The 23,720-nt window shown below is 33.5% G+C and overlaps 1 protein-coding gene across 1 annotated transcript in view; it reads left to right on the forward strand.

Annotated features, from left to right (window-relative positions):
• Window positions 1-215: 215 nt before the first annotated feature.
• The window catches only part of LOC149541652 (patatin-like protein 2), a 46,237-nt gene continuing 22,732 nt past the window's right edge, over window positions 216-23,720 (forward strand). Inside the window, 2 exon segments of the mRNA XM_089795639.1 lie at window positions 216-252; window positions 954-1,019. Coding sequence (XP_089651765.1) covers window positions 216-252; window positions 954-1,019 — 103 coding nt within the window.

Genomic DNA, 23,720 nt, shown 5'->3' on the forward strand with positions numbered 1-23,720 from the left:
ACCCTATCAAATCTCATCTCATGAAGAATTCAAGGTCAAAAGATATTGACAGTCAAAGTCGCCTTCTCAGATTTACCTGCAAACAAACATATCAAAAAGCACTAAACTGGATTTCAATTTGGCTTTGAAAACTAGGCAAATGAGCACATGGGGAAGTGCAAACTAGGACACTCATTCTCTGTTATGAGGTGAGTATATATCTGGGATTTGGGCTCATGGCAAATAACAGGACGCAAATGGTGGACGTTCAAAGTATGCTACTTAGAATTTTGCAAACTAGACATGCTGACAGAAAGCATTTTTTGTGAATGGAATTGACCTGAAAAAGTGTGCAAATGGATTCATCATGACTTGTAAACTGGCATACTTAAAAGAATTTTTAGTGGACAACATAAGGGTACAATCCATTTGATCTTCCCAATCATGGATTTCAAGTTATAACATCACAAACTGGGGTACTAATAAATCTGCAAGTGTTGACACCAGTCAAAGGATAGAAATTGCATTTGGAATCGCATTTGAAAACTAGTCAAATGGATTCATCATGATATGAAACTTGAAACATAAGAAGTCTCTGACGCCTACAATGTAATGCAACATGAATTTCAACACTTGGATCAACTGATCAAAAGTTATTACTCGTCAAACAGGGCTTTCCAGAATTAGGTGCAAAGTGCAAAAGCATGGAAACAGTAACTGACCAACTTCGAGGGATTCAAAATCTATTCAAACGGACTCAAAACAACTCAAAATCTGAAACATAGGTTCTCAAGTATAGATGCTAGATACTCCCAAAGTGGTAAGTCATGAAACATTTCTGGGTGCAAGATATTCAGATGCAAACACAGCCTCCTGTCATTGTTTGACACTTATGTGATAATGCAAATTTGATAATTTCTCAAAACAGGACTTCGCCGAATAGCTCAGAATGATGATTTGACCATATGGAATAGGTAGGCAGGCTGAATGGAAGGATCCAGAAGCATTAAACACCTTAGGGGTCTGGAATGGACAGCCAGGTACAACCAGGCACATGCATTTTAAAAGCGTTTAAGGGCTTGATTTTTTCAATGGTGCTCAAAATCGGGAAGGAAATTTTGAGCACCAACATGACATGTACAATGGATGATTGTGCATTCTAAATTAATGTCAAGTGGCATTCAGAAAAAATGTATATTATTTAAATGGATTGAACTTGTAGTTATTCTTTCATGTGGATGTGTTATTTATTTTACTTCTAGAGTATATAATTATTTAAAAATGAAATGTGACTCAATGTCTTGGGATTCTTAAGGAATGTAATGTCTTATATTTTTTATGTAAATTAGTGTACATGTTATTGCTTTCTTAGTAAAACTTTAGGTTAGTTCTTTGGATCCCTTGGCTGGGCATTACATAATCTGCTCCCTTACCTTAAAATCATATCTTTTTTAATAAAAGAACACTATAACCATAAACATAGCATTAACCTTCACGTAAAATCTCACTCTCACCATAATTCTAACCTAACCCAAACACTGCTTAAAATTTTCACCAAATTATATAATTAAAATTCATAAACTTAATTCTAATCCTTACCCTAATTATGTTAATAAACTTAATCCTATTTATGTTAAATCCTAATTCTAATTGTAACTTCAAATCTTAAACCTTACACTTGATCCCTAGCTAGGTAACCATAACAATAGGTCCATAATGGAAAGTAATCTTAATCCTAAGTTTGAAAAATATATTTAATGATTTTAAATTAGGTTGAAGAAATATTACGGATAATATGAATAATATTATTTTGAGAATATGCATTATTTATAATTAGTTCCAATTAATGAAATGGATTGTGTATAAATATTCATTTATTAATGTAGTTATTTAATAGTGGTTGTATATAATTGTTTTAAGTTAAATACTAGATCTTCGTACATTGATATTTTGAGACACTAAAACTATACCAATTATAAACTTCCTCTATCAAACTATTAAATTAAGTATATTTTATAATTGTCCATAACTCATTCAACTTGTGATGAAGTCTACATTTGTTACAACTTTAGCTATGAGTTTGTATGATTCTATTAGATTTTACAACCTTTTGAACCCATTCATTACTAAGACTTTGAGCCAACAAAGGTAACATGTTACTAAAATTTGTTTGATCTCAAGATGAACATATAATCCATAATGAGAATACAATCCCCCAGTGTCACAAAATGAGTATACCTAATAATTGATAGTGTTGATGTTTGTAAATTTGAGATGGTTGAGAGAGCCTTTGTACATTGTTCCAAGAGGAATTATTTATATCTGTGTCTCCTATTTTATCTACACTAAGCTCAAAGTTAGTAGAGGTAATAAAACTATAGTGATGATTATGTAATGCATAATGAATAGAAATTGAATCTAAAGTACATTGATTCATAAAATTATCAATTATTGCCAAGTCTACATTAGTAATAAATTATCCAATATGGTCCTCCTTTGAATAGAATTAAATTTTACCACTTATCAATGAAGAAAACCATAGTGCTAATAAGGATTAATTTGATTTCAAGTGTTTTGTGGCATTGAATCTAGTTGCTAAGGTTTCTTTGGGAAACCAAATTATTGGTTAGGCCATGACTAACGAACCCTTTATTAGGATCAAGCAACATTATGAGTCCTTCCTTGACATATACATGTTATTCTTATTTGACTCATCATGACTACTAATCATACCCAAGAGATATGTTTCCATCAATGATAACATCTATATGGTGCATGGAATACACTTTCACACAATCTTCTTCTATTTTCTTCTCTAACCTCTCATTTTCCTTCACAGAGTATCGATAATTGTTCCATGAGTTGATCCTCACCATATGTCTCTAAGTCTTATTTCTTTCCAAATTTTGCTAATGTCTTACCAAAATCACCTGCCAACAATAAACTTATGCCTAATTTCTCACCACTACAAGCAATGCTAGTCTAGATAATATTTTCCATTTTATCTATCACTTTTTGTTATTGCAAAGATTGTTTACTCACAATCACAAGGTTTTAAGGAAAATAATTTAAGGCTTACCCTTCATTAATTACCTTTCTATTTTCTTTCTTCATCATAATACTTCTACAACATTTGTAATCCTTAAATTTATTTGGTTCCTTCTCTTCTTCTTCGCTCATTATTGATGAAATTACCTAGAAGTGAGTCATTGATTTCTCCTTGCATGCATCCAATAAAATGGGAACTCCTAACATAAGGAATCATTCTTCTATACAATACTAAAGAATTGATTAAAATCATCATCACCATTATCATTTTTCTTTTTTCTATCCTTAATCACACATGGTTTGTCTAAATTATTCTTAGTTGTTACGCCCATAGACTATGGTACTTATGTGCCCTTATAACCTATTTCCATCAACACATTAGAAGTTGCATTCTTAGTCCCCTTGTCTATTTCTTCATACTTTCCTTCCATAATCTTAATTATCCTCATTTTTATCCCATCTTATCCTTATATATCATAATGATCTTGTACATTTTCTCACAAGTTCATTAGGCCAAATAAATGCATAAATAATGTTGAATAACAAATCTTGTAGGAGTACCAAAATATATTTTCCCTTTCTATAAGGTTAGTTAGGGGTCTAGGATAGAAACATATAACATTGTTATTAACTTATAATTTGAACAATTTTCACTCATGTGTATAATTTTATGTGTTTTGATTTTATGAATAGGATATGGATCGTACTTATGCATACAGGCCTTAGTATAGTTTATTTTTGACTCCATACTTTGATCATCATGCTAGCATATCTTTAGACACATCTTTGACATTGGCTACTACTCAAGTATGATATATATACATGTTTTTATAGTGTAAAAAATGTAGGGTACAAATTGTGTACTTTCTAGTTTACGTACTTTTTAATTCATGTATATATAATTTTGACTCAACATTTATGTATTCATAATTTTAGGACTATGTCACCATGAGTGTTGCTAAGAGTACAGACTAAGCTAGATGGAGGTAGCTACATAATCCTTTGAGGTTAGTATTGTGATTTATGTACATACATAGTTCATTATACTCTTTATCAAATTTTAAAAATGTATACATATTGTAAATTATAGGACCTCACCACTACCACATTTGGTAGCTTTCATAGTGCACCTCCTTCTGTTACAGAGGGACACCCATCTCATGTGGAATTAATTTTATTATGTAGTGAATACTTAATTTATTTGAAAGCTAGATTTTGAAACCCAATTCAATTAAGCATGTACATGATGAGACACCTCATGTTAAACAGGATGATCCATCTGCCTCACAGAGTGTCCCACATGATGTCATGACAACTCATATTACACAAGATGATCCATTTGATTCCTCTTCGCTTGGAGTAAAGAGGACTACAGATCAAATAGATTAGGTCTTGTTGGCACCTTTAGATTGTGTTTCTATGACACATATTGTTTATTTTGATACACTTTGTATTAGGATAGTTAACTATATTATATGTATTTTTTGATATCATTGATCATGTTATGACATGTTAGACCATGTAATATTTTTTTACGACTTCTTATCATCCTACTATATGTAGTATATTTTATTATGTTATCATGTTGTAAGTATTCAAATGATTTTCTTTATTGTGACATATTTTATTCATGTTATGACACATTTTGTAAGTATGCATGGTACATGAACAATAATTTTAACTATTTATATATAGACATTAATTTAAACATGTTTGAATGTAAAGGTAATGGAGAAAAATAGGAGGTCATTACTTGAATTGACAATTAATTTATAATATCAAACTTGCACACCATTAACTTTCAAATAGAAGTAAGCTCCTATTTTTAAATTTGTTTACATATTTCACAATATATGTAATACAATATCAATGATATATTTATAGAATTGAACTCAAAATATAAAATTGGTTCAAGACATTTATTCAAATGAGGTCCTATAAAATAAAATTGTAAAACAAAAACACATGTTAATAAAAGCATAAATTAATATGAGCTATCTGAACTATGTAAATATATGAGTAATTTGTATGTACTCACTATGTGTAATTGCATGAGATGTTGATGTTTGATCCACCTTAACATTTAAATTTGCATAAATTATAATTGATACCTGAATAAGAGGTGTACATATACAAGTTCTCTAATTTGGTATTGACAATGCATACATACATGTAATTAAATTATATAAGTACATATATAAAAATAACACAATAAAGAAAAAACTTACATATGTTTGATTTAAATGTAGTCATTGTTGGAAATATTTAAGATATGACAGGTTACTGAGAGGGGAGGGGTGAATCAGTAACCTTAAAACTTTTATTAATTTACCATACATCCATCTATGCTACTGCATGCATTAGTGCTGAAACATAAAACAATCATTACACAAGTGAACACAATATTTGGTGACCCAGAAACCTTCCAAATAGAAAGGAAAAATGGGGTGGGGATGATACTCACAAAACTTCAATACTCTAGTATAAAGTTGGCCTATCAAGGCTTACATTGACCACTTTTGGTGATTTTCCCTATTAGGAGCACAAAGGACTGCTAGGTCCACCTTGTTAGAGGATTTGCAAACATACAATGAAGTATGCACTCTGTTAGGAGATTTTTACAAAGACTATTAAGTCTACCTTGTTAGAGGATTTGAAAATATGATTCACTTCTTAGGATGAAGTAGTGGATCTACTTGTAACTAATTACTGATAAGATCCCTTATGTATTGATCACCTCATGTGATGGATATAAATTTTGAGTCTCTGAATTGACCTTGTTGTGTACCTTGAACTGTTACTGATGATCTTTCGCATATACTTCACATTACTTTGTAATTCCTTCTTATTCCACACATCATACATTCATTCATACATACATTCTTGATATCTTACAATATATCTTACATATATACCTTTCAAAATTACAAAATTACAAGGTTAGCCAAAATACAAGTAAACAAATACATTACAGAGTTGACCCAATAGTAAATAACTCAGGTTCACTGAACTGACTTGGTGACCTTCGATACTCGGCATCCATTTCATTACCCGGCATTATCATGCACTCGATAGAAGTGAAGGCTCAGTTCATACTAATCACTTGATGTAGTTCTGAACTCGGTAACCACCGGTGACTGGGTAGATGTAGTGTCACTCGGTAGATAATACACACTGATTTTACCTTGCTTCACTCAGTATACACTAAATCTTTCATCACTTGGTTTGCACTAAATCTTTCATTGCTCAGTTTGCACTGAATCTTCATGACACAAGCTTACTACTCGGTAGATACTGAGAAACTTGGTAGATACTAAGAAGCTCAGTATATACTGCTGGACTTTACATTGTTTGTATTTTCTTGGTAGCCACTATCTGCTCGGTGTAAACTGCTAAACTGCTAAGCTTTACAAGGTAACCACTGGATTCTTGGTAAGCATATAGAATTGAGTAAGTGTTGTCACTAATGAAAAAATAATCATAATTCCCACAATCTCCCTCTTTGGTATTAGTGACAAAAACACTTATGAACCAAAACTGACATTCTGATTTACTCTACTATATACATATCTTACATATCTCCCCCATATGTATGGCATGCATAGCTTTTATCTATACAATGTCAATTTATTTCTTATTCATCTCATATTCTCAATGTCAACAATCTTATCTCCCCCTGCCAACAATCTCATATCTCCCCCATTTTTGACAATAATGCCAAAGAATGTATATACAATAAATTCAAATAGAGACACTAAAATGTGAGAGAAATTTGGAGTGTACCTTGGGAATAAGAGAAAATGTCTTATCCCAATTATCTTGCAAAATTTTGCAGGTGGAGAGAGCCACTTGAACTTTTGTAGAAAGTTCAATCATATGACCTGCTATTGAAATATTGTTCTCATGAATCAATGTTTTTGAATAGGAAATCTATTTTTGCATTTGATCCATGACTAGAAGAATCATATTTTGAATGTCAATCAGTGTAGACCGAATTTTGGCTTATATTCTAAGTAACTCTGCCTACATTTCTAACAAAAATTCCACCTTTATGTGATGAGATGAGCTTGAACTATGGTCAAGCTACAACTTTTGAGCGCTATCCTTCATTTCCACATCTAACTTATTTATTTTTTCTTTGATCTCCTTAGTGTACTCAGTAACATCATAGAGCTTGCCAAAAAATGATGTTACATTTGTGAAAGCTTGCTCAAGGTTGCTCAAAATTGAAGATAATTCAACCTATTTTATTGCAATGTGCTCAAGAACCTTGTTGTCAAATTTCTCTTTTGCCTTTTCAATGAGTTTCCCTTGCCTAGAGGTGTCCTCATTGAACTTATCTATAGCCTCTTCTAATTGTAACAAAATGTGTTGAGATGAATCAACATCAACACCAATAGCTTCAATAATTACGTTTTTACCATTTTCAATTATAGTATATTCTCTATCTCTTTCTTCTATGAGTTTCTTCTACCCTGCCTTCTACTCTAGAAGCTAACTAACCATTCTCATTTCACTAGTTGAGGCATTGTCCAAGTCCATCTTTGGAATAACAATTTCTGTATCCAAGTCTATGTCTTCATCAATTTGTTTTCTAGTAAGCAAAAGTTTCATAGGAGTTTTTAATTTCTTTTCTGTGCTTACTTCCTTTAATTTGGAATCAGAGACAATAGTTGACATAGATGGACTAGCAGAAAACACTTCAATAGTTACAACTAGAGGAAAACTGAGAGAATTACCGACTGTGCCCAAAATTGGTGTGCTTCCCAAAAATGATGTACAAAGAGGTAGTGTATAGATTGGAAAATTCACTATTAGAGTAGACAAAATTGTAGAAAGAACTATAGAACTTACTGTACATGGATCAGAGGAGGTTGACACAGTTGATGCTATAGTGATTGATTGCTCTAGTGCTGATGAGGAGAGTTGCAGCTTAGTAGATGAAGTAATTGTTATTTCCATAAAGGATGCTTGGAGCTATGGGGTAGCAAGAGTAGATGATGTTTCTGATGTGGTCAATCCCGCTGAAGCTATCTCCAACCCTGATAATGTTGTAGTCTTAAGTGGATAGTGAGGAAGGGAAGCAACGACTTGTGATGCAATATTCATTGGATCATGTTCTTCATTCTCTTCCTCCTTATCTTCCTCTTCAACTTCTTCCCCTTTTTCTTCATCATCAAACCTTAGTGCCTAATCATCACTAGCACTTGGAGTACTGTAATCTCCTTCATCACTACTAGCACCACCATCATCCTCAATCACAACTGGATCATTATTGGCCTTTTCTAGATGATACATGTTCTTCCACATGTTTTTTGCATCTCTTACAACATGGGAAATATCCTTAATTAGAATGAAACATGTGTGAAATCTAATCATCATTTTACCTTCATTATTTTTCATGGCTGCCTTTATTTCTACCTCAGTAAGATTTGGTAAAAGATTCTTCAAGAACTGCTCGTATATGTCCTTTGTTGTTTGTGTGGCTGACTCCCACCTTGGTTGCAATCTTACCAATAGCTCTTTGGAGATTTGAGGAACAATCTAGTCTGGGGAGTATTTCCATTTTCCCATCTTGTTAAGTACTAGTTCCTCAATCTGCATCTTTTTTGCATCAGTCCTTGTTTCAAACTTTAGAGCTTTCAACTTTGTGATGCTAGCTCCCTCTTCCATTTGTTTCAATATTTCTTGGAAGTTTAGTTGGGGCTTGCAGAATACTACTTCATCCTTATTCTTACCTTTTCCTCACCTTGTGAAAATAGCTGTGGAGGCCTTTGGGGGTTTTGTGATGATAACCCTCCCTTTCTTCTTTGTAGGCTCTACCTCCTTCTCTGATTCTTCATCTTGATTTTCTATTTTCTTCTCCTCTTCTTCATCCTCACCTTTTCCCTTGGTAATCATTAAAGGCTCGGTAGTAGTTTTCAACTTGGAAACCTTTCTCTTACCTTTAATGATTGCTTGGGGAAGTTTGATTTCCAATTCTATTCTAGGTTTAGCCTCATCATAGGTTCCAAAAATTGGTTTCTTGGGATCTACTGGTTCATTTACTAGTGCTTCAATAATATCCCTAGTTTCATTAATGTTTACCTAATAAGGTAGAGGTTTTACCCATGCAACTCAGGGCCTGACTACCTAAATATATAATCTGTCACAGTCAACCGTAAAACAAACATTGTCTTTGTAATCCTCAACAAGTTTAGGAGGAATCCTGAACCTATTGTTAATCCTCTCCTTGAAGTCTTCAAAATATTTGTCCATTATACTATCAAAATTGACACCCATTTCTGCTATAAATTCATTAATTTGATATAGAATGGGGACATACTTTCTCCATACAATAGAACCTTTGGAGGGAAATAATTTTTGTACATAAAAGAATAAACATGTCAATAAGGAACCAAATTTAAAGGAGTTATTCTTGGACGATCTGATACTATCCATGATTTTGTTCAATTGTCTTAACATTAGGTTAGACAAGTCATACTCCAAATTCTTCTTCACAACCTTGAATGCCAGGTCTATGGCCTCATAGGATACACTATTCAAATGACTGGAACTATAAATCCTGTGAGCAATCACATGAATTCCATATCTAAGTTCAACATCAGTAAGTGTGCTAACCTTTAAGCCTCTTCCATCCCACTTGGCTAGGATTTTCTTCTAAAGTTCATCCCAACATAGGGTTTTGGTAGTTTTAGCTTTACTAAGAATGGGAGGTCTAGTAATCTTGTGAATCATCTTCTTAGTGATTCAAATGGGTTGCCCATAACTAACCATTTTGAACACAGCTAAGGATGTATTTGATCCATTTTATTTGGAAGCTTCTTGGCATATGAGATATGTGGGTCAACCCTTTTGTCTCCACATGTTTATGTTCGGGTTTTAGAGACCCACTAACACACATTTCTTCTAATGCACTATCTATTTCTAGGGTTCCTATTTCTTGAATAGAACATTTGAAATGAGTTTGGATATCATTGATTAAAATTACCTTTGGTGGAATTTGCAACTATACGCCATTAGGGTCTTAGTGCCTTTGTAACTATGGGAACTAACTTGAAGTTTGGTGCTTTCCATTCTATTCCCTTGACCAACATTTTTGATCCACATTTTTCCTTGCTAGTGCTTGTACTTGCAGAAGCCATTGTTGCTTGCTAAGTGATGGAAATATTTGAACAAACTTCTTTATCTATAAATTTGCTCGAACTCACTTTGAAATCACTTGAATGCTCTTGGAAATATTTTAGCTCTAAGAATACGATGAAAATGAAGTTGAATTTTGCCCATTTTGATGAAAAGTTTTCCATTAATGCTAGGTACAATGTTGTCATAGTGCATGACAGACTATCATCCAATAACCTAACTTGACATTTGTATCAACTTGGTAGATGAACAAAATTCCTTTACTCCCAACCTTGCTGAGTAAAATCTTTAACTACTTTTCTCAGTAGAGTCTGATGCACTTGATGAAAGATAATTTTTCTGTGATCCTGACATATCTGCAATACTGATTGGATCATTTACATTCCTCACATTTCTTTGAACTTCTTATGATTTTCTTGCTGAGTATAGCTCCAATGCATTCTTAGGAATTTAGTTTGAGGGGGTAGAGTCACCCACTTCTTGGCTGACTACACTTCCATGATTTGAGCTTGTATCTTTAGTGGATTTCGGAATCCATTGCTGCTTCATTTGTTTCCTTATGTTGTCAGCCCCTGCTTTCTTTTCATCTTTAATTCTACCTATATTCATGTAGTTTTTAGCTATATGACCGAGTTCAGTGCATGTATAACACCTTATAGTAGTGTCCTTATTTCTTAGGTGATGTCGTGCACAATTTATACCAATGTGTCCATATTCTCCACAATAATGACATCGTCACCAGGTATTGTAGTCCCATCCAAATATTGCCTTAACAAGTTGTTCAGTTGGATTGAATTTTTTGGATCTACATTGAGATGCCTTGTGACCATGCTTCTTGCATTTGTGACAATTACCTTCAAATTTTGGTTTCTCCTTGCATTCATTGGCTTTGTGACCATGCTGATTATAGTTATAGAACTTTCTATTGAATTTTCCTTTTCTATTGCTCCAACATTTGTTAGATGTATGACCAATTTTTCCATAATGATTGCATGAGGGTTTTAGATTCCTGTTTGCACCTTTCTTGGAAGATTCACCTTGTTCTTCATTGTATCCAAGTCCTGATTTATCTTTTTGTTTGTGAAGATTTTGCTCATTTTGTTGAATCAATTGATTCATGTCTTCTTGTGACTTCATCATTCTTTCATGGATTTTCTTTTTAGTATTTAGGTCACTCTTTAATTTTTCAACAATTTTCTTTTCACATCTTAGTACTCTCAATATTCTTTCATTAATTTCCCTTTAACTATTTAGATCACTTCTTATTCTTTCATTCCATGCTTTGAGAATCCTGATTTCTTCATTTTCTCCAGAGATTTGATCAATGAGGTCTTCATGCTAATTGGATTGATTATTTCTTCCTCCAAGTCTTCATTTGCCTTGTTTCTTTGTTCCAAAACTTCACATAGCCTGATTGATTTGATTTCTTGTTCTCTTTTAAGTTTTCTTACTTCTTCCTGCCGAGAGCCATTCTTTGCTAGGAGTTCCTTGATTGCCTCATTAGCTTCGTCTGAACTGCTTGATGGTAAAAGGTCTTCAATATTTTCTTCAACATACTCATGGTCATTCATTTGTCTTTCAAGTTCCTTCCTTCTCTTCAGGGATTGGGAAATATTCTCCTTTGCTTCTTTGGGTTGAGCCATGGCCATTTCTAGATCTAGCTTTTCATTTTCAATTGCCTTGTCAAGTTTGAATATCTCCATCTATCCTTAGATCTTTGCTCAAGCTCCTTAACTTTTATCCTAAGAACCTCAAAGCTCTGATACCAATTGTTGGAAATATTTAGGATATGATAGGTTACTAAGAGGGGAGGGGTGAATTAGTAACCTTAAAACTTTTATTAATTTACCATACATCCATCTATTCTACTGCATGCATTAGTTTTGAAACATAAAAAAATCATTACACAAGTGAACACAATATTTGGTGACCCAGAAACCTTCCAAATAGAAAGTAAAACTGGGGTGGGGATGATACCCACAAAACTTTAATACTCAAGTATAAAGTTGGCCTGTCAAGGCTTACATTGACCACTTCTAGTGATCTTCCCTGTTAGGAACACAAAGGACTACTAGGTCCACCTTGTTAGAGGATTTGCAAACATACAATGAAGTATGCACTCTATTAGTAGATTTTTACAAAGATTGTTAAGTCTACCTTGTTAGAGGATTTGAAAATCTGATTCACCTATTAGGATGAAGTAGTGGATCTACTTGCAACTGATTGCTAATAAGATCCCTTATGCACTGATCACCTCATGTGATGGATATAACTTTTGAGTCCCTAAATTGACCTTGTTGTGTAACTTGAAATTTTGTTGATGATCTTTCACATATACTTGACATTACTTCATAATTCTTTCTTATTCCATGTATCATACATTCATTCATTCATACATTCTTGATATCTTGCAATACATCTTACATATATACCTTTCAAACTTACAAAATTACAAAGTCAGCCAAAATACAAGTAAACAAATAGATTACAGAGTCAGCCCAATAGTAAATAACTCAGGTTCATTGAACTAACTCAGTGACCTTCTAATACTCGATGTCCATTGCATTACTTGGCATCGTCATGCACTCAGTAGAAGTGAAGGCTTAGTTCATACTAATCACTTGATGTAGTTCTGAACTCGGTAACCACTGGTGACTCAGTAGATTTAGTGTCACTTGGTAGATACTACACACTGAGTTTACCTTGCTTCACTCAATAAACACTGAATCTTTCATCACTCGATTTGCACTGAATCTTTCATTGCTCAGTTTTCACTGAATCTTCATGACACAAGCTTACTACTTGGTAGACACTGTGAAGCACAGTAGATATTGAGAAGCTCGGTAGACACTACTAGACTTTACATTGTCTATATTTGCTCAGTAGCCACTATTTGCTTGGTGTAAACTGCTGAATTGCTAAGCTTTACAAGGTAGCCACTAGATGCTCAGTAAGCATACAGAATTGAGTAAGTTTTGTCGCTAATGACAAAATAATCATAATGCTAATAGTCATCCCATTGTACCATATGTATCATCTCTCTTTGGCAATGTATCTATGATTGTCTTGTGCTTGTTCATTGAAATTGTCCATAATACCTTATTGACAGGTCTCCCTTTATATCTTTCTAATTTGATATCTATTGTCACAACCAAATGAGAATAGTGTAAAATCTTCTTTTTAGATTGGTAGTCTTCAAATGTTCGTAAACCATTTCTTCTTCTTAGGTATCTACATAGCGAAGTGCCAGCTACAATGACAGACCCAATTGGATACTCAAAACCATCATCGTCTACTTGATGACATATCAATTTTCCTTAGGTTCCACACATCTAGCTAGCCAATACTTAGTCTATTCATCATTATCATTAGGTGCAATAACAACATAAACATGTCCTACAAGATAAAATAAAGTACATAAACAATTTAATCACATGAGTACATATATAAATAATATAAAATAAAGCAGGATCAACACAAAATCTAATTAAATTGTGCATACTAGGTTGTATGAGGTCTGAAATATGACCATAGTCTTCTAATTCAAAAGTAACATTTAGGCCTTTATTTACTATATCATCTTGAAAATGTGTATCAGTAGGTACTAATGATTTTTTCTGCCAATCTTCAACCCATTCTGTATTCTCCCACTCTTCCCATTCACTTGCAAGACAAAACTAACAAAAACAAGAAAACTCTCTAATCCATATAGTCAAGGTGTTAGAATCTAAACTCCTAAATGAATGCCATTTAGCTGACCCACTAATTGTATCATAGTCATATCTTGAAAGGATATTCTTCTCTTCAACTAGGTAGAAGTAACATTTGATTGTAGAGTTCTCACTTGATCCTCTGTATAAATATTTGTTACAACATTCGACAATCTCATGTGCATTTTTTAATTTGGATTTTTCTTAAAGTTTAATTTCTCTCTACTAAGGGCTCTCTTTACACATGCACTAGCACCATCATGTTCTCCTTTACCATGTCCAGCCTCAAAAAAACTCTACACATGTTGGAGATTAGATTTCCTGTGTCCTACTCAACCAATAGAACATTCTAGCCTTCTTGACTTCTCTTGTACAATTATCTAACCATATCCAATGTCGTGTCATTTGAATTTTTCTCTCTTTCAAATTATCATAAAAAACCTTGAAACAATATTAGACAAACTTGGATGGATGAAGTTTATTATCACTCATATAGAAATGGTACTCTCTCGATATTTTTTGATCCTCCTTTATACTATCAGGTGTATGCCTATAAACTATATGAACATAAATTGGTACTTGCACTAAATTCTAATATTTTGGTTTTACCTCATCTTGTGGTGCAAGTGTGTAGTTCTCTACAAATTCAACAACTGAAAGTATAGTACCAATTGGAAATGTATTCTTACATATGCGAAATTTTCCATCAAGCCATCAAGCATATTGATAGTGTTTAACATATTTTTGTATGATCACTCTTTTAAACTCATTCATAAATGCATGACAATTAACTCTATATGTAACTAGATCACACCTTCTTCCAATCTTCCCATCCTCCAATGGATATTCAATAGTTTTGAATCTTTTTACATCAACTCATTTTTGTCCAAAAATAGTCAAAGCATTTTCATGCAAACATTTATCTAACAAAGAAATATTGCCACACATATTACATGTACCAGAAAGACATGCATTGAAAAGAAAGTATTGATCATTAGGTAGGTTACAAAACAAACCTGATATGAAATCCTTTATAGTTTGAGGTGGTAATTTTATACCACAGTCCTGCAAGTTTTTTTACTATGCATGGTACCATGTATAGATCAAAATATATCATAATGGTAATGAAATTTAAAATGAGTTTTACAAAAACATCTGATTCTTTCCTTGTTAATCGTTACATACCATGGTTTACACTTTTCAAAAGATATTTTGACTAATGGTAATAGGTAATACCTTATCATCTACAAATTTTCTAAACAATTCAGTTTGAGTCATGTACAAAAGGTTTTTAGGATGTAGATCACGTATTTTTGACCCAACTCTTAGTTTAAGAACATCTATTGAATTAGATGACACTCTTGTATTATCATGCCAAAAAAATTCAAACAAACTTTTGACTTTACTAGTAAGTTTTATATGACATCTCGAGAGTCTACTACTAGAAGTCCACAAAATATTTGTTGGATCATATTCAAAGTTAACCCTTCTCTTTACAACTCTTTCTAAAGTCTTTTGATTCACATTCTGATATCCACTTACATTGCTAATCAATCTTTTGTCAATTGTTTTGTTAACTAAAGCTATTTTTATTGCTCGTCGTGTTGCATTCTTATCTTTAGAGTGACTTCTCTTTCCAATAACATCAAATACACTAGTAATAAGGGATAATTTTTTTTTTAAAGACTCACTTTTATTCTTGGGTTTTGCATACATTTGTAACCTTTTCATTACTTTTTGCATTTTAGACATTTTAATTAGTTGCAACATCAACTAACATTGAAACTCGAATTTCTTATTATAAAAAAATTTGTCTATATATTCTATTAGCATGTTTCCTAATTTGTCTCCATGAAACCAATCCCTCAAGATTATCTAGCACACCATTGGGAAAATAAAACTTATGTTCAGACACTTTACTATCATTCCAACATGTTTGTTCAATAGTTGGTGTTTCTATGTCTCCATGCATACAATTTTTATATTCAATTGACATTTCATTTTCACTATTATTTGGGATTTGAATCTCATTTTCAAATTTTCTTGGTATTTCTTTTGGGGCATGCATTTCAATTGGAGTTTTTTGTATATGATCATTTGACAATCTATTTTGATGAAGAAAATCTAAATCATTTATCATTTGACAATCTATTTTGATGAAGAAAATCTAAATCATTTAAATCATAACCTACTTCTAAAAAATCATCAATTTCATCATGAGAAAAGATATGAGGGTTTGGAGACACACTTGTATTGAATGTTTGATTAGAATATGCACCTAAATCTTCTTATATTGTGTTCTCTTCTTTAGCCTCTTCATCCATTATGGTATCTTCAATGTCTTTTTCCTTTGAAACATTGTTCAATTCTCTTATTCTTTGTCTTCTCTCTCATTGACATTGTGCTTCATTCTCTTTATTTGTTACAATCTCATCTTTCCAAACTTTTATTTTCTTCTTTCTTTGTTGTTTTGATCCCATGTTTGCACCAGTTTTGAATTTGAATCAACAACTTGCAAATTGTAGAAGACAAGAAAATAGAACAACTATGACCGAATTTGTTGTTGTAGATCAAAACTATTATTCAAAATCATTCCAATCATTGAAAATTGGCCTGTAGGACATCTTTTGGGATCCGATGGGTACATTAGAATTGGGTACCCAATTGTTTAAAAATGGAATGCTTGATTTTAAATTGAGTACCTTATTTTTAAACAACTGGGTACTCGATTCATTCAATGTTTGAAATGCAATCAGGCACCTAATTTTTGAATTACAAATGACATGCCTTATTCTAGTGGCATACGTGGGAATTTAGAATGGCCATGAATTTTGTGTGGGGTTTTGCCTTGGGGAAAGGCATGGCATAGGCTTGGTCCCACTAAGCCATGCCTTTAAGAACCATTTTTTTTCTAAGGCATTTAATAGACATTTTCAGGGATTGTTCTAATTTTTATATGGTCATCCCCATTGAATTTTTCGATGACACAAAAACCCATTATAAGACTTACTACTTTGATTTCAAAAATATAAATTCTATAGTGTTAATAGTTCATTTTCTATTTTTTCATTATTTATTAATCAAAAGTATCTCTTAAATGTTAAAAAGTGACATTCAGTAAAACTTCAATAACTTTTTTAATTTTTCATATTTTGTAAATCAATTTACATGTCATCAATCTTCACACAATTCTTTTAGAGTCTTTTTTTTTTCAAAATAAAATTTTGATTATGGGATCCATACATGAGATGTTTTAGAAATTACCTTAATCATCAATTTAAATAAATTTGAAAAACCATTAAAAATTTCAAGAAAAATATTCTCATCAATCTTTGGTGTGTCAGGTAACTTCAATTAAAAGGATTCAAAAAAATTCATTTGGTTGTGTCAAATTATGGTGTTCGTACACGAGCGTGGTATGGTCCTGAAACTGGCATTTTGAAAAAGTACTTTTTAAAGATCCATACCAAAAAAAGAATATGTCATATGGGTATACAAATAAATTACACATTCAAAAAGAAGATCCTAGGCACTACAATTTTTATTTTTGAAGTTCTTTAATATTTAATATGTAAATGACTCAAATTTTGGCATCAATTGACAAAATATTTTAAAAATAGGAAAAATACCTCCACTTTTTGGCCAAAAGTGAGACCCAACTATTGGAAATATTCAGGATAAGGTAGGTTGCTGAGAGGGGAGGGTCTGAATCAGTAACTTATAAAACTTTTATCCTTTTCAGTATTTGAATCATACACCATTCATTTATTTGAACTGTTGCATAATAGAAGGAACAAACATTCATTGCACATGTACACAGAGATTTGGTGACCTAGAAACCTTCCAAATAGAAAGTAAAACTGGGGTGGGGATGATACCCACAAAACTTGGTTACTATAGTATAACGTTGGCTGGTTAAGGCTTACATTGATCACTTCTGATGATCTTCCCTATTAGGAGCAAGTAGGACTGCTAGATCCACCTTGTTAGAGGATTTACAAACATACAATGAAGTATGCACTATGTTAGGAGATTTACAAAAGACTGTTAAGTCTACCGTATTAAAGGATTTACAAAACTAATTCACCTGTTAGGATGAAATAGTGGATTTTCTTACAAACTTAATTTACTGATTAGATACTTGAAGTATAGATCACCTCTTGTGACAGATGAATCTTTTCTACTTCTTGTAGACCTTGCTGAAGACTTTGTTCTTCTGTTGATTCACAAAATGTTATATGTCTCTCCTTTTATATTCATTCATACCACACACACTTTAAAATGATATAATCCATTACATATATACCATTCCAATATTTACAACTACAAGGTCGGCCAAAACATAAGTGAACAAAACATTACTGAGTTGGCCAAAAAGTAGAAAACTCGGGTTCCTCAAGCTGACTCGGTGACCTTTTGATACTCGGCATCCACTAGATTACTCAGCATCATCATGCACTCGGTTGAAGTAGAGGCTTGGTTCATACTAGCCACACAATACTGCTTAGAACTCGATAACCATTGGTGACTCGATAGATATAGTGTCACTCGGTAGAAGCTAACTTCCTCATTTACCTTGTTGTGCTCAGTGAACACTGAGTCCTTCATTTACCTTGCTTTTCTCAATGAACACTGAGTTCTTCATTTACCTTGCTTTGCTCGGTGAACACTGAGTTCTTCATTTACCTTGCTTTTCTCGGTGAACACTGAGTTCTTCATTTACCTTGCTTTCCTTGGTGAACACTGCTGAACTGCCCATTCACTTGGTATCCTCTGGAATACCCAATGTGAACTGTTTACCTGTAGAACTTACAAGGTAACCATTGAATGCTTGGTATACACTATAGACTAAGTGATGAGCTCAGTAAGAATTCAAAATCGAATAAGTGTTTGTACTAATGACAAATATATCATAATTCCAACAATCTCCCCCTTTGGCATTAGTGACAAAAACACCTATGAGCCAAAACTTATGTGCAAAATTTGACATCTTGATTTACATATATCTCCCCCATAAAATATGCACATAGTATTTACAAATATTTACATAAGTCTCTATCTTTTCTTTGGTAATCTATTTCCCCCTTTTTGACAATAATGCCAAATTAAATAATATATATTTACACAAAAACACCAAAATGAGAGATAAACTCATAATGTACCTTGAGAATAAGAGCCAAAGTCTTATCTCAATTTTCTTGAAAAATTTTGTAGGTGGAGAGTGCTATCTAAACTTCAGCTGAAAGTTCAATCACATGATCTACAACTAAGAAATTGTTGTCATGGATCAATGTTTTGGAGTAGGAAATGTGTTTCTACATTGTGTCCATGACAAGAAGAATCATATTCTGGATCTCAATCAGTGCAGATCTGATCTTATCTTCCTCTCTCAATAGTTTTGCCTGCTTTTCTGACAAAAATCTGATTCTGAGATGATGGGATGAACTTGAATTGGGGTCAAGTTGTAGTTTTTGGGCACTAACCTTCATATCCTCATCAATTTTATTTAATTTTTCCTTGATCTCCTTAGTATACTCGGTAAAATCACAAAGTTTGGCAAAAAGTGAACTTACATTATTAAAAGAATTTTCAAAATTGACTAGAATTGTGGACAATTCTATTTGTTTTATTGCAATATGCTGAGCAATGTGCTCAAGCACATTATTATCAAATTTTCTTTCTGCATTTTCAATTAGTTTTTCCTCACCAGAGGTGTCCTCATTGGATTTATTTATAGCCTCTTCTAACTGAATCAAAATGTGTTGAGTAGAATCGACTTCAACACCTATAGCTTCTGTAATTATATTCCTGGCATTCTCAATTATTCTGTACTCCTTATCCCTTTCAGACCTTAACTACTTTTGCATAGAGTTCATCTCTATTAGTTGACCAACATACCTCATTTCTTCAATGGTAGCATTTTCGTAGTCAATTTTTGGAATCACTATTTCTGTGTCCAGGTCAATATCCTTAGGAATTTCTTTTCTAGTGAGCAGAAGTCTTAATGGTTGCTTTTGTTTGGCTTCTGTAATGACTGGTTTGACCTTGGGAGTGGACACAATAGTGGAGATGGAAGGACTAGCAGTGGACATTGGGATATTTGAGTGTTGAGTGCGAATAGGAGTATTTACCAGATCAAAAACTAGAATACTTCCCAAAAATGATAGTAAACTCGGTAATGCAGTATCTGATCTAACTGGATTTGAATTAGATGTAGATAATGCAAAAAAAATTGTAGAACAAGCTGGAATATTTATAATGGGAGGAATAACTAGTGCAAAAATTGGTGCTAATGTAGCTGACAAAATTGTGGAACTTACTGCTATACTGACTGAAGATGATGGAAATGAGGAGGCTAGCTTGGTAGCTGAAGGAGAGGGCTACAGCTCGGTAGATGAAGTGGTAGACACTTCCATTGATGATACTTGGAGCTATGATGTGGCAGGTGTAGATGATAAATCTAATGTGGATGCTATCAAACCTATTGAATCTGACTCCAACCTTGATGATGTGACAGTTTTAGGTGGAGAGTGAGGAAGGGATGCAATCATTGCTGCTTCAATTTCCACTGGATCATCTTCCTCTTCAGCTTCTTCCTTCTTGTCTTCTTCCATTAATGCATGTAGCCCACCTAGTGAAACTATGATGGATGGAGTGCCATCAATATCATCACTGTCACTGCTGTCATCATCTTTTATTTCCACTGGGTCTTCACTGGGCTTATGTAAATGATAGATGTTTTTCCACATGTTTGTAGCATCATTTACAACATGCTCAATGTCTTTGATCAAAATTAAACATGTGTGGAATTTGATCATCATTTTACCTTCATGGTTTTTCATTGCTATTTTTACTTCTGCTCCAGTGAGACTTGGTTGATGATTCTTTAGGGATTGCTCATATAAATCTTTTATCATTTGGGTTGTTGATTCCCATCTCAGTTGTAATCTCTCCAATAGTTCCTTTGAGATTTGGGAGGCAAGCTGGTCCGGGGAGTATTTCCATTTACCCATCTTGCTTAGTACTAGTTCTTCTATCTACATCTTCTCAGCATCTATTCTAGTTTCAAATTTCAGTGCTTTGAAATTTGTGATGCCATCTCCTTCCTCCAATTTTTTGAGACTTTCCTCAAATGTAGGTGCAGGCCTAACCAATATAGGTTCTTGCTTACATTTACTAGTCCTTCTGGTAAATACTGTAGTAGGCTTCTTTTTAGGTTTGGTAATTATTACCTTACCCTTCTTCTTTGGAGGTTCTTCTTCAGTTTCTTCTTCTTATTTTTCCTCTTCTCCGCCTTCTTCATCATCTCCTTTGTCCTCACCTTTTCCTTCTATTAGCATAAGAGGGCCAGATGCAATTTTCAATTTTTCTATCTTCCTATTGCCTTTGCTTATGGCATGTGGTAGCTTGATTTCAAGCTCAATTCTGGCCTTTGCTTCATCATAGGTTCCAAAAATTTGTTGCATTGGGTCTACTGGGTCATTTACCAGTGCTTCTATGATGTCCCTAGCTTCATCAATATTTACCTCATAGGGAAGAGGTCTTACCCATGCAACTCGGGGTCTAACAGCCTGGATGTACACCTTATCACAATCAACCATGAAGCATACATCATCCTTATAATCCTCAACAAGCTTAGGAGGAATCCAGAACATATTATTCATTTTTTCCTTGAAATCTTCAAAGTAGTTGTCCATGATGCTATCAAAATTCTCACCCATCTCTACTACAAACTCATTTATTTGATACAAAATTGGAATGTCTTTTCTCCATACGATAGTTCCTTTTGATGGAAAAAAATTTTGAATATAGAAAAATAAACAAATCAACAGAGGACCAAATTTACAAGGGTTATTCTTGGAAGTCCTTATACTATCCATATTTTTATTCAATTGTTTTAGCAATACTTTAGACAGATCAAGTTTCTTCACAACCTTGAGGGCCAAATCCATAGCTTCACAAGGTACACTATTCAGTCTACTAGAATTGTATAGTTTATATGCAATTACATGAATGCTGAATCTTAGTTCGACATCAAATACAGTGTTTACCTTTAAACCTCTACCATCCCATTCGGCTAGGGTTTGCCTCTGTAACTCCTCCCGACTTAGGGTTTTGGTGGTTTTGGCTTTGCTAACCATAGGGAGACCTATGATTTTGTGAATCATTTTCTTAGTGATTATCACTGGCTGCTCTAACCATAATTGTCCATTATGCATCCTACTCAAGATATACCTAATCCATTTGTTTTGGAAGTTTCTAGGCATATGCAAGATATGTGTCAAGCCTTTGGTTTCAAGATGCTTGAACTCAGGTTTCAGAGAGCCATCTACACTCATTTTACCTAGGGCACTGTCTATTTCTAAGTTTCTAATTTCTTGAATAGAACATTTGAAATGAGTACAAATATCATTGATAAGAAGTACCTTGGGGGGTATTTGTGATTGAGCTCCAGTTGGGTTGAGTGATTCAGTAACGGCCCAAACAATCTTGAAATTGGGCGCTTTCCATTCTATACCTTTTACTAACATCTCTGAACCTCTTTTTGCTTTGCTGCTGCTGGTGCTTGTGGATGCCATTGCTGCTTAGTAAATATAAGAAAATCTTGAAGAAATTCTTCGCAGGAAATTCACGTCAAATCACTTGGAATTTTTTCAAGATTCACTGGAAATCTTTTAGCTCTGAGTATTCTTAAGTCGCGGTGAAAAATGAAATCAGATTCTGCCCTTTTGATGGAAATACTATCATTAATGCTCGGTATGAAGGTAGATGAGATGACATAGTGCTTGCCAGTCTATCATCACTCTTACTCGATAAAAGCTTGGAACTCAGTGATCAAACAAAATCTTTGATACTCCCGACCTAGCTCGGTAAGGTCTTTAACCAACCTTGCTCGGTAAATGCAAAAAAGCGATAATGATAACTTTTCTTTGGTCTTTGTATCTAAAATACTGATTTGATCATTTGCATTCTGGAACTGCTTAAGATATGGCTTGATGATGCAATTCTTGATATTTCTTAAATCTAATTGTAAATGGTGGAGTCAGCCATTTCTTGAGTGACATGACAATCATTTGAACTGTCTTGCTTGGTAGATTTAGGAATCCATTGTTGTCTCATTTGCTTCTGAATTTTATCAGCTTTAGCTTTCTTTTCATCTTCAATTCTTTTAGTATTCATGTAATTCTTGGCTATATGACCAAGTTTCGTACATGTATAACATCTTACTATTGTGTCTCTTTTCATCAAGTGATGCCTTGAACAGTCTTTGCCAACATGTCCATATTCTCCACAATAATGACATCTGCACCAAGTATTGTAGTCCCATCCAAAGACTACTTTGACAAGTTGTTCAGTGGGATTGAGTGATTTAGATCTACATTCAGATGCCTTGTGACCTTGTTTCTTGCATTTGTGACATTTGCCTTCAAATTTTGGTTTTTCTTTGCATTCATTAGCTTTGTGACCATGCTGATTGCAGTTGAAGCATTTACCATTGAATTTTGCCTTTCCATTACTCCAACATTTTTTGATGTATGACCTATCTTTCCATAGTGATTGCAAGTGGGTCTTTGATACCTTTGGGCACCTTGTCTGGAGGATTCACCTTCTTCCTTATATCCAAGACCGACTTTACCTTTTTGTCTATGAAAGTTTTGCTCACTTTGCTGATTTAATTGAGTCATGTCTACTTGAGATTATATCATTCTCTCATTGACTTGCCTTTCAGTGATCAAGTCATTTTTTAGACTTTCATTGATTTGTCTTTCAGTGATTAAATCATTTCTCAAACTTTCATTCTCAAATCTTAGATACATAATTTCTTCATTTGCATTAGAT

Source organism: Cupressus sempervirens, chromosome 8 (genome assembly GCF_028749045.1).
Source record: "Cupressus sempervirens isolate cs-2001-9-10 chromosome 8, ASM2874904v1, whole genome shotgun sequence".
Taxonomy (NCBI): Eukaryota; Viridiplantae; Streptophyta; class Pinopsida; order Cupressales; family Cupressaceae; genus Cupressus; species Cupressus sempervirens.